The following is an 11956-nucleotide window of genomic DNA, read 5'->3' on the forward strand; positions in this document are numbered from 1 at the left end:
GAGGGAGCCAGGGTGGGAAAGGGGAAGCCTTTGCTAATGACCTCCTTCTGGGCTGCGAGGCTGCAGGGTCTTATTGTAACTTGGCTGTTCTGCCCAGGAATCTTTCAAGGTACCAGCACTGCCCAGGAAGATGGGAGGGGACCTGCTCTGGGCAGGAGGGATATATATGTGATATGTGGGGAGGAGAGGGAAGGAGGAATGTGCATGCGTGTGAGGGAATGGGGAAAGGGAGTCAGTGGCCATTTGGTAGCATTAGTGTGGTCTTATTAGAAGGTGGCCTAATCTGGGATCTGGCCCTGACTCTGTCACTGAATATTCTGTGACCCCTCCCTGGGCCTTCAAGTGGATGGTCTGTAAGGCCCCCACCCTCTGTGACAGTCTGTGACTCTGAGGTCCCTCCATCTGTTGTGAGACACCAATACAGTGCACAGGCCTAAGTCCAGATAGTCTGTCAGGCCATCGTGTAGGAGATGAACTCGCTCTTACACTGTGGGTACCTGTCCCTGGCCTCCAGTCTGCCCTGTGAGTGGGCTTTGGGGGAGGGGCTGGTGCCCTTCTGTATTCCTGAATCCACATCCTTTTCCCCCTCCCTAACATTTGCCCCCCACCAGTTCTGTTCAAGGAAGTCAACACGTGCAACCCCTCCACCATCACGGCCACATTGTCCCGCCTGTCACTGGATGAGGATGAAGACTCCAAGCCTTGCCTCATGGGCACGGAGAGCGGGCTGAACTTCTCCCCACTGCCAGGCAACATCTTGGTGCCAATGCCAGTACCCTCTCCTGGAGTAGGCGAGCCTCCCCACCCACATGATACCAACCCCGTGTACATGTGTGGGGAGAGCAGCCTCAGGCAGCTGGACTATACCTGGCTGAGGTCTGGGGACCCTGGGAGTGAGGGGGAGTACACGGTGCTGCCCCGGAGGACTCTGAGCCTCCAACCTGGTGGCCGGGAGGAGGCCAAGCGGGCCAGGCCCGAGGGTACCCCCCGTCGTGGGGGAAAGGGGTTGTCTCAGACAGAAGGCTACCCCAGCTTCCTGTCCGTGGACCATGTGGGCCTGGGCCTGGGCCCAGCCTATGGAACTCTGCAGAACCCCTATGGGGTGCCTTTCCAGCCCCCACCCCCGGCTCCATCTGGTGCTCGCCAGGGCCCTACCCCTGAGCCTGGCGAACGCAGCCGCACCATGCCCCGAACTGTGCCTGGCTCCACCATGAAGCTGGGCTCTCTGGAGGTGAGGAGACTGTTGGGGAGGGAGGAGCAGGAGCATACCCAGTCCTGTGTGTCCTTCTGGGCCCTGCCAGCCTCTGTCATTGGGGAGAACTGTAAGCTCAAGAACCGGCTTCTGTTTGCCTTTTAGGCTAGGATCTTTCTGTTTATCCCTAGTTTTCCAGCCTCCCTTAGATCCTTCAGTTTGATTTGGGAACTCTCTCCCACCTGCAGAGAACTGTGTTCTGGGCTGAGGGGAATGCAAGGTTTAGGAGTGGTCCAGGTCCTGCTCTCATGGAACTCAGCATCTAGTAATTCATGGTAATTCACACCCAGATAAAAGGGCAGGGAGCAAACAAAGGAAAATGCAAGGTGAAGAGGTTGGTGTTCAGTCACTGAGTGGGTTGGAGGGGTGAGGGAAATCAAGGAAGGCTTCCTGAAGTAGGCAGCATTCAACTTGGGTCTTAAGAAGATAGGTAGGAATTTGAAAAGCAAAACAAGGCATGGGGACCAGTGTGAGCCAGTGCACAGAGTTATGGGAACATATGTTGAAGGAAAAGAAAAGAATTCAGTTTGTCAATAATGTAGAGTGCATGGGAAAAGTATGAGACAAGGCTGGAGAGGCAGAGTGACAATAACCCATTGAAGACCTTGAATGCCAGGTGGAGAAGTCTGATCTTTGCTCTCTAGATAGTAGGGGACCATTGATGATTTCTGAGCAGAAAAGTGATGCAATCAGGAGAGTTATTCACAAAGATTATTCCGGCCAAGTGCAACAGATGGATTAGAGGAGGGAAGAGGAAGGAGGTGGGAGGCTGTCACAGTCATCTTGGAGCCTCTGTTATACTAGAGTGGGAGTAGGCATGAGGGGATGGGTTCTAGAGAGAATGCAAAGGTGGGAACCCCAGGACAAGATACGAGGTGAAAGAGAGGAGGAAAGCAAAGATAACATCAGGGTTTTCCTGGGCAAATGATAACAGAAATTGAAGAGACAGAAAAACAAGTTTAAGGAAAAGCCCTCTGCCAGCCCTGACATTTATATGATGGCATCCCAGATCAGCTGATTACTGATCACCCCTAAAGTGAAGACTTTTCTGCAATCCAAACTGAGTTTCCCCCTTAAACTCAGGAGACTAATCCTGAGAAATGTCCACAGGGGGTGAATTTAACCAATTGTTCTTCTCTAGCTCTGACTATATCTTGGATAATTTTGGGATGACTCTTTGGTCCTTCTTTCCTTTCCTTTTCCAGTCTTCTTAAGCAGTTCATAGGGGAGCTGAAGTCTTGGAGTAATGATGAAAGCTAGGTCTTAGAAAGGCTGGTTTCAGAGAAAAGGTCCAGGGAAACATTAAAAGAAACTGCAAAAGGTGATAAAGGCCTAGAATTGGGTGGGGGGCTTTAGGAGTGAAGAGGGGCCAGATGGAGAACAGTGACATTTTGAAGGGTAAAAAGGTCATAGTAGGAAGGAAAGTTCAGAGGTGATGCTCAAGTTTGCAGTGCCATGAACAGATATGGTTCCAGCTGGAAGGAGGAGCAGGTCCAAGAGAGGAACGTAGTCTTTTGGTCCAGATGTCAACAGGTTGGAATGTCCACTGGAATTCTCTGGGGCCTGAAAGTTTGGTAGTCACTTGCAAGGAAGTGGATGAAATTGCCAAGGGAGAGAATGAAGAAGAAGAAGGGAGAGAAGGAAGATGAATCATTGAATAACTATAGGTCTGTCTCTTACGACAAGAATGGTATCATGGAAGGCAAGGGAATCGTATCCAGACGGAGGAAGTGGGTCTTGTAGTTGGATGGTGTGAGGATGGGGGAGGGAGGATGAAGAATGAGTAAAGGTCCCTAGATCTGATAACCGGGAGGTCACCAATGACCTTGAAGTATTTTCAGTCATGTGGGAGGGGGTAGAACGTAGCCAGATAGAAAAGCAAGGAGGGAGATGGAAGGCAAGACATGATACACAGAACTGGGAGCCTGAAAGCCTGAACTCTCTGCCTAGCGATCCGCTGACCTGCTGGGTGATTTGGGGCAAGTCTCTTCCTCTTTCCAGTCCTGTTTTTTCCAGTCCGTTTTTATGGAGGAGAAACATAAAAATGAGGGGTTGGACTGATTGCTGAGGTTGCTTCAAGTTCTGAGATTCAATGACTTTGGGACCTTGGTGCGGTGAGAATGAATGGGGAAGACTGAGCCCAACCCAGCCCAGTGAACTATTGGTTCTCAAAGTTTTGAGGCTAAGGGAGAGAGGGACAAAGACAGAGACAGAAAGAGAGGGAAGGGGGAAGAGAGAGAGAAAAAGGAAGAGAGACGGGGGAGGGGACAAGAGAGACAGAGAGAGGAAGAGAGAGATGGAGAGAGAGTGCAAGTGAGGAAACAAGCTTGGGATCATGAGGCCAGAGCTAGTTTTTCCTAGGATTTTAAGATTCAAAGCTAGAAGAAATCTTTGTTGTTGTTCAGTCATTTCAGTGATGTCCAACTCTTTGTGACCCTGTTTAGACTTTCTTGGCAGTGGTTGGCCATTTCCTTCTCCAGCCCATTTCACAGATGAGGAAACTGGGGCAAACAGGGTGAAGTGACTTGCCCAGGGTCTCCCAGCTAGGAAGTATCTGAGGCTAGATTGGAGCTTAGATCTTCCCAACGCTAATCCTGGTCCTCTATCCATTGTTCCACCCAGTGTTCCTAGCAGAAATCCTAGAGATACTCTAATCCAACCCCTTCCGTTGGCAGATCCTCATCTGGGCCAGGCCCAGGGAAGGGGCTTGCCCAAGCTGTCATAGGTAGGAAGGAGCAGAGCCAACATTCAAACCCAGCTCCTCTAACGTCAGATCTTTTGTTCTTTTTGCTTACACCATTCAAGCCAGTCCATCAGTCAGTCAATCAACAAGCATCTCTTAAGGGCTTACTGTTTACCGGGGACCATGCTAAATTCTGGAGATACAAGGAAAATGCAAAAAGAGTTTCTTCCCTTAGGGAGCAGGCATGAAAGTGGAGGGGTGGGAATGACCCTAGCCTACAGAAGGAATCTCTTGACTCCATCACACACACACACACATACACACACACACACACACACACACACACACACACACACACACCACACTAAACACAGAGTAGCTAGAAGGCAACCTTAGTGGGGATGGCACCAGCTGCAGAGAAGACAGGGAAAGACCTCCTAGAGGAGATGACTCTTGAGTTGAGTATAAAAGGAATCCAGGGCTTCTAAGAGGCATTTATTAAGCACCTAGTGTATGCTTGAGACTGGGGTCACAATAGCGAGTCTTTGCCTACAGAGATCTTACATCAACTATTTGTCTCCAAGAGATGGGTGAGGTGTACCCAAGTATGTTTTTGGACCAAGGAGAGGAAGGGATGGAAGACATAGGAGAGAGAAATGAGTTGTGGATTGCTCATTGTGTCTGATCTTGGCCAAGAGTAGGGACAACTTTTCCTTGGAGGCTTGGAGAGGAGTAAGGTGGGGGTGTAGGAACAGAGAAAACTAGGGTGAAGTGGAACCTCTGCTGGCTGGCCTCTGAGGGAACACATGTGCTTCTCACCACCTCTCCATCTACGTGTGTATATCCGTCTCTTGGTGTGTGTCCTTTTGTGTGCATGTGTATGTCTTGTTTGTGGTGAGCTGGGGGGTATTGGTTGGCCTGCAGACCTTGTGGGGAGTTGGGTCTGATCTATGCGCTTGTGGTCACTGCCCCTGTCACCCACTTGGCTCCTTTACTCTACTGGGGTCTTCCACAAGCTCAGACCAATCAGCTGTTCTCCCTGCTACTCCAGGGAATGCCTAGGGTCAGCTGTGTGCTCTTTCTGCCTGAGGCTTCCCCCTGGCCCTAAGAATCCTGTCCTTATGGCTCCAAGCAACTAGGTAGACATAATCCTTGGCTCCCAGATCTCACCCCTGGGAAGTCCTTGTCATCTTTACTCCCAGTCATGTACTAATGCAGTTTTTTTCTCCCTCCCCTCCTCCTAATATCCCTTGCCCCGCAACAACTCCAGCGGAAAAAGTTACGCTATTCAGACCTGGATTTTGAGGTAAGAGCTGTGGAGGGAAGGGGGCCATGTGTAACGGGGTGCTTGGGAGGAACCTCCCTTATGCTCTGTAGCTTGTACACTCCCAGCCCCAGCCCTGGGGAGAAAGGAATTAGGACATGATTTAGAACCTAGACCCAGGTACCAAAGGGCGCCGTTTCAGTAGGGCTTATCCAAGATCACCATTTTCATTCAAGACCTTTTTTGGTGAGAGGGAATAGGGAGAAGTCAGGGTTCCTCCAGAAACAGTAGAAAAGGGGATGACCCCTTCTCTCAGACTGGATCTCTAGCCCCTAGTCATATAAGCCACTGCCAGAGGGGATGACTTCAGAGCCACATCTGGGCCTATTTTTCACTAGATATGAAGCTGAGCAGGGTTCAGAACAAGGCCTATAGGGAGATGGGGAAGACAGTGGCTTCTGGGGTGGTGCCTACAGGGATAAGGGAGCAGTCAAAGGGGAAGGACAGGGGGAAAAGGAGAAACATCCCCCCCCATCCTCCTTCTCCCCCCAGAAGGTGATGCACACACGGAAGCGACATTCAGAGCTCTACCATGAGCTCAATCAGAAGTTCCACACCTTCGATCGCTACCGGGGCCCGACCTCAGGCAAGGTGAGAGGAAACCAGATACATTTTTTTTTTTAAATTTTAATTAATTAATTAATTTGTTTTCAGTTTTTAGTAATTACTTCCTTAAGTCTTAAATTTTCTCCCCTTCCCTCTCCCCTCCTTTCCCAAGACGGCATGTAATCTTATATGGGTTCTACACATATGTTCTTATTAAACACATAAATCTTAAAGCTGGTACAGTGCAGCAGCCCTGGCCCTGGAGTTAGAGGACCTGGGTTCAAATACAGCTCAGGAAAAATCTCTTCAGCCTCAGTTTCCTCTGATCTTCCTGCTTCTAAGCATTAGGATGCTCTGGCTCACCCTGGTCATCTTTCCTGGTCCCCCACGATGTGACAGTGGGTGACAGTGGGGTATTCCATGGGCACAGGAGGGTGAGTTGGGGGAAGCCCTGACTGGACTCCCTCCCTCCCCTCTGCAGAGAGAAAAACGATGGAGTGTGTCCTCGGGCGGGGCTGAACGCAGCGTTTCCACTGTAAGTGATGGTCCTGGGGCCAGGGTGGGGAGTTCTGGTCTGGGCTGGTATCTAGCATGGGGTCCAGGGCTCCCCTTCCCCAGTCAGACACTACAATGTTACCTTCTGGAGTACCCAGAATGATCCCGGACCCTGCTGCCCTTGGCTGTTGGGATTCTTAGACCAAAAGGGGATGAGGTCTTGAGGGTAGATTGATGGGCTGCATTTATGTGAGTGTGTGTGTGTCATGTCTCTCCTCAGAATCCATGAGAATTGCATTTCCTGGGAGGCATTAGTATGACATGGGTTAGGAAGAGAGGAAGGAAAGCTGGTTCTTTTGCCCGAGTCCCCCCACATACCAGCTGTTCAAGTTAGGTGCTATGTGGGAGAGAGAGAAGCCTTCACCTATCCTTACCCCTGGGTGCTCCCAATCCAGCTTGAGTGACAAACTGTCAACATCTGGAATGATTTTGGCAATATCAGAGCAGTGTGGGAAAAGAGCCCAGCCCCCAGGAGAGAGGAACCCTGGCTTCTTACTCCTTGCCCTGTTGTTGACTGTGGGATGTCTAAGGGAGGAGGTGGTGTGATATCATCAGATTTCCATCTTGATGTGTCCTTGGAGATAGACAGCCAGGTCCCAGTTAATGCACACAAGGAATCCTATGGGGTGATCGCATACATTCAGGTTGGCACTATTCAGGGTTATCACTGGGTAAAATATGGTCATTGGCTTTAACCCAGTGGAAGGATGCAACACAGATCTGAATAATGTGACCCCTTCACAGGATTTATTATTCTCACTAATCAGAACCCAGATGTATGTAATTCAACTCCTTCATATGAGCAGAGTTCTGGATCTGGGGCCATGTATTGTCTGCATGGCCTTGAGTGGGTCATTTAAACACTCTGTGCCTCAGTTTCATCCTCTGTAAAATGAGGAGGGAGGAGGTCTGACTTGGTGACCTGTAGGGTCCTTTCTGGCTCAGGTTCATTTTGTCGATGAGAAAAGAGCTGACAGGTCAAGACCTGCCCAAGATGAGAGTTACTAAGTAGAAAATCAATTGGAATCTGAACCCAAGTCTCTTAGGTTCCCTCCAGCCCTGGACTCTCAGCTGTATTCTAAAGTCTCTCTCCCAGTTCTGACATTCTCTGTACAATGTGAAAGGGGCTGCATTGGGAGTCAGGGTCTGAGTTCAATTTCTGATTCTGATATTTGCTATGTGACCTCAGGCAAGTCACATCCTGACCCTGACCTCTTTGGGCCTCTATTCTTCATCTGTAAAATGAGAGATTTGGACTAGACTTTTAAGGTCCTTTCCAGCTATGACATCCCATGTTGTAAGGTCCCTTCTAGTTCTGACATTCTAGGTTTTAAGGTTCCTCCCAGCTTTGATGGTCTGTGTTTTAAAGTCCTTCCCAACTCAGATGTTCTCTATTTTGAGTCCTATCAGATCTAAGAAGAGAGAGAGAGAGAGAGAGAGAGAGAGAGAGAGAGAGAGAGAGAGAGAGAGAGAGAGAGAGAGAGAGAGAGAGAGAGAGCGCACTGTGAATTGGAGTAGACAGGGGTGAAAGTTGTTTGGTTGGAGAAACTTTATTTAACCTAATATATATTTTCAGGGGAAGACAGGGAAGGAGGAAGGATAGAAGGAGGCAGAGTATGGTTTTTGCAGTCATTCTCATCTCACTGAGTTCCCATCTGTATCCCCACCAGCAGCTAGATGGGCCTGGAGTCAGAAAGACCTGAGTTCAAATCCAGCCTCAGATACTTAGTAGCTATGTGACCCTGGGCAAGTCACTTCACCACTATCTGCCTCAGTTTCCTCAGCTGTAAAATTGCAATAGTAATAGTACCTACCTCTCAGAGTTGTGAGGATTAAATGAGACAATATTTGGGTAAAGTGCTTAACCCAGTTCCTGGAACATAGTAGGTGCTTCATCAATTCTTGTTTCTTTCCTTTCTCATCTTCCCCATGTAGGAAAAGATAAGCCCAGGAGAGAGGCCACCCTCTCAACAGCAGCAGCAGCAGCAGCAGCCCCAGCGACATCAGAGTTGGAGTACCTTCAAGGCAATGACGTTGGGCTCGCTGCCCCCCAAGCCCCGTGAGCGGATGGGTCTGCATCGGACGCCTCGCTGGGAGTCAGCAGGCCTGGGTCTGGATGCTTCTGATGGTGACTTCCAGACGGAGGTGTGAGCCTGGCCAGCTGCCTAGGCATCTATAAATATATATATATCTCTATTTTCACACTCCAATTTGGAAAAAAAACAAGGAGCCAGGGACCCCCCCCCCCCTTTCTCTTCTCGTGTGCGGTCTTGGCCCTTGGAGGGAGACACAGCCGGACTCTGGCTCCAGACAAGGTGGGGACCCTGGACATGAGAGGGGTGGGCTGGACTCCAGAGACCTGCTTGCAGCCCAGAGAGGAGACAGAATAAGGGGCCCCCTTCTCATTTTTCAGAGCCTATAGCCCCAGGCCACCATGTCTCCTGCCCCCAAGCCTGTCCGTACGTCTGTCTGTCCCATCCGGGGCTGGGGGGGATCTTTGTTGGGAATAAAGTTCGCTCTGTGGAGTTGCCTGCCAAGTGACCTTCTAGGCTGGGGTGGGGGGTGGTGAGGGTAGAGTGGGGTGGTGAGAGGATGGGCTATTGGGTTTGTATCTCAATCAAGGTCTAGAGAGCCCCTTCTCCATTTCCTGCCTCCTGCATCTCAGCCCAGTCAGATTTCTTGTAAAGAAGCTTTGGTCCCAGAGCCTGTCTGGAGGACCCTAAGGGACCCCAGTTGGGACTTCTGTGCTAGGGAAAGCCTGACTACACAGGGAGCTTTCTAGATTTCAGGTTAAGCTTTGTTCATACAGGGTCCCAAGACTCCAACCTACTTACTAGGGCTCCTAGACCCCACCCCTGCCCCCAGCTGTCCAGGTTCTTGTCTCTCCTCACCATCAGAAGCGTACCAAAGTTCACTTGGTACAGCAATCTGGGCTACACCAGTCCGGTTGTTACTCTGGGATTTGGGCGGGGGTAGCCTGTCTCCTGTTCCTGTCCTAGCCCCCTTAGGAGAATCTTATTTCCAAAAGAAGTATTCATTCTCAGGTGTTTGAGGACTCTTGTCAGCTATGACTATGAAATAGGCCAGTTGTGGATAGAGAGGCAGGAGTAATTGAGGCCAGACCTTGGGCTTTCTGGGTGCCCAGTTTTACACATTCTCCACCCTCCAGGGCCTCCTTGGGCTTTCTACTCTGTCTCCGAACCGATGTGTTTATTTTCTGGGTATTTAACAGTGCATGATTGTGCGTGCGCACACACACACACACACACATTGTCCAACCTAAGAGGGAGAAAATGGCAGCCTCCAGGGACCAGAGATGGGGACCCAAGGTCAGCGAATGAGAATGAGAGGTGAAGAGCCTGAGATCAGGAACTTAATTAAGATCAAATAAGTCTGAAGATAGCACTCCAGAGCTTAGTCAAGTGGGTCCCTTTCCAGCCATCATCTCTACATTCTATTGGCCTTCCTTTTCCCTGGGCACAAGGAGGTCATAGACGTCATCATACATTCACTGCTGGAAGGGATCTCAGAGACCTACAATTCTGATCCCTCCCATTTTACAGATGAGAAGACAGGCCTAGGTTAAGGGACATGCCTAGAGTCATACCACTAGAAAGTATCTGAGGCAGGATTGGAACCTAGGTCCCTGCCTACCGCAGCTGGGTTTATGGAGAATGATGTGGATCCATGGGTCCTCTCTGGTCCACAGAGTCACTCTCAGAGCAGTGTGCCTTCCTTTGCTGTCTGCTGAGGGATGTTGATCTGTAGATGGCCAGTGCGTATACATATGACCTTCTCTTGCTAGGTAGGGAGGGGAGACTCCAGAGAAAGCTTCCTCATCCCCTTAGTCGGAGCTGATCTTTATCTACTCTCTGGGCTCCCTGTCTTCCCCTGACTTCGATAATAGAAGCATTCTTCCTTTCCTGCCCTGAGACTTGATTGATTGGGCCAAAGCAAACATCACCATGGAATTGGATGGGGGAGAAAGTCACTTCAAGGGAAGCAAGTGGAACAATCATTTAACCCTTTCTGACCCTGTCCTGTATGGTACATATCCACCCTGGCTGAAACCAATCTGAGCCCCTTTCAACCTGAATTGAAGGGAAATCAGAACTCACATCTGGGTTTAATGTTGACTACGCAGCGGGTCTGCCCTTGGAGGACTGGAGGATCGCAGTGTCTGAGCTGACAGAGACCTTGGAGGTCATCCAATCCATCCTCTCATTTTGTAGGTGAAGAAACTGTGCCCCAAAGAAAGGAAGTTGTTTGCTGAAAGTTACCCAAATAACAATGACAGAGAAGGGGGTTGAACTCTGACACGCTTTACCACACTAGCCAGCTCTGAGCCGATCTAATTGTGTCTGACCACCACTGGCCTGAGCTTAGCCTATCTCTCACACACACGTACAATGCACATACACACCCACTGTTCATACATACATACATATGTACACACCCACTGATATACCCACATGCACATCCACTGTCCAAACACACATACACACTCACTGTCTAGACCTCTGCTTAATGTCTCCCTCTGACCTTTAAAACATCCCATCCTCCTCTTACCCCCACCTAACCCTCAGACAAACTCTCATTTCCTCATCGGACTCAAATCCCACCTGCTCACTGGCAGACTGGCCAAGACTTGCACACAACACAGGCAAATTAAAATAAATCTGGATAAAAATAATACCCTGTCTCCCCCCAGGAGATGCCTTGGCCTCAGGTCAGATTCCCTGTGACTCGCCTGGAGCAGGCAGGCCTGAGATAAGGCAGTGGGACCCTGCTCAGTGATAACAGGCACAAGTGCCCCAATGCCCCTTACCTCCACTCACTTCTCTGTATATGAGCTTCAGCAGATGAACCCAGAGTTCAACATGAGGTCAGTGGCAGGACAGTGGAGAAGTTCTTCTCTCTGGGCCTTTGATCACATATGCCAGCTACAGCATAGGAAAGGCTTTGGGAGACAAGAGTCCTGGGGGATGGAGGGGCCCCATGGTGACCATCAGTGTGCTGTGTGGTAGGCCTCACTTGGACTTTGCCCCTGGAGAGGCACTGAAAGGGCCTAGTTCTCCCCCACCTCCCTTTGGTCCTAAAGGACCTAGAATCACAAACTGAAAATGTACATTCATACACAATACACACCTTTCCCGAGGGGTATGATGGCAGCTCTGAAAGCCTCCAGATGGAATTGTCAGGTTACAGGACTTTGGCCCCAGGGACCAAAAAGAGGTAAATTGTGAGTGTGGACACCCCCCAGTATGGGGAGGAGCCAGCTCTTCTTCCCAAGGCTTCATTAACTTGCCCTCCAAGGACTTACTGGTGCCCTCGATACTCCCTCCCAACATTATTTCTCTCTCCTCAAACAGCTTCTCCCTCCCCCTTGTAGAGAAGAAAATGAAGAGCCCAGCTTTGCCCCCATGATTCTCCACCCACGCTCCCCTTCTCCCTCGCTGACAAACAGCCACCACAGCTGCCAGCAGAGGCCCCTGGGGACGCTGGGAACACGAAGTGGCTCTCCCAGGGGAAGGACAAGAGTGTCCTCGGGGAGCATTTCCTCCTGCAAAGTTTAAAGGGAGATTGCACGCAGTAG

General features: G+C 50.1%; 1 protein-coding gene across 1 annotated transcript in view; it reads left to right on the forward strand.

Moving 5' to 3' along the window:
- ADGRB2 (adhesion G protein-coupled receptor B2) overlaps positions 1–8885 on the forward strand; it is a 67383-nt gene extending 58498 nt beyond the window's left edge. Inside the window, 5 exon segments of the mRNA XM_072609887.1 lie at positions 612–1231; positions 5206–5241; positions 5752–5850; positions 6287–6340; positions 8296–8885. Of these exon segments, the coding sequence (XP_072465988.1) occupies positions 612–1231; positions 5206–5241; positions 5752–5850; positions 6287–6340; positions 8296–8511 (1025 nt within the window). The 3' untranslated portion in view covers positions 8512–8885.
- Positions 8886–11956: the final 3071 nt, after the last annotated feature.

Source organism: Notamacropus eugenii, chromosome 5 (assembly GCF_028372415.1).
Source record: "Notamacropus eugenii isolate mMacEug1 chromosome 5, mMacEug1.pri_v2, whole genome shotgun sequence".
Taxonomy (NCBI): Eukaryota; Metazoa; Chordata; class Mammalia; order Diprotodontia; family Macropodidae; genus Notamacropus; species Notamacropus eugenii.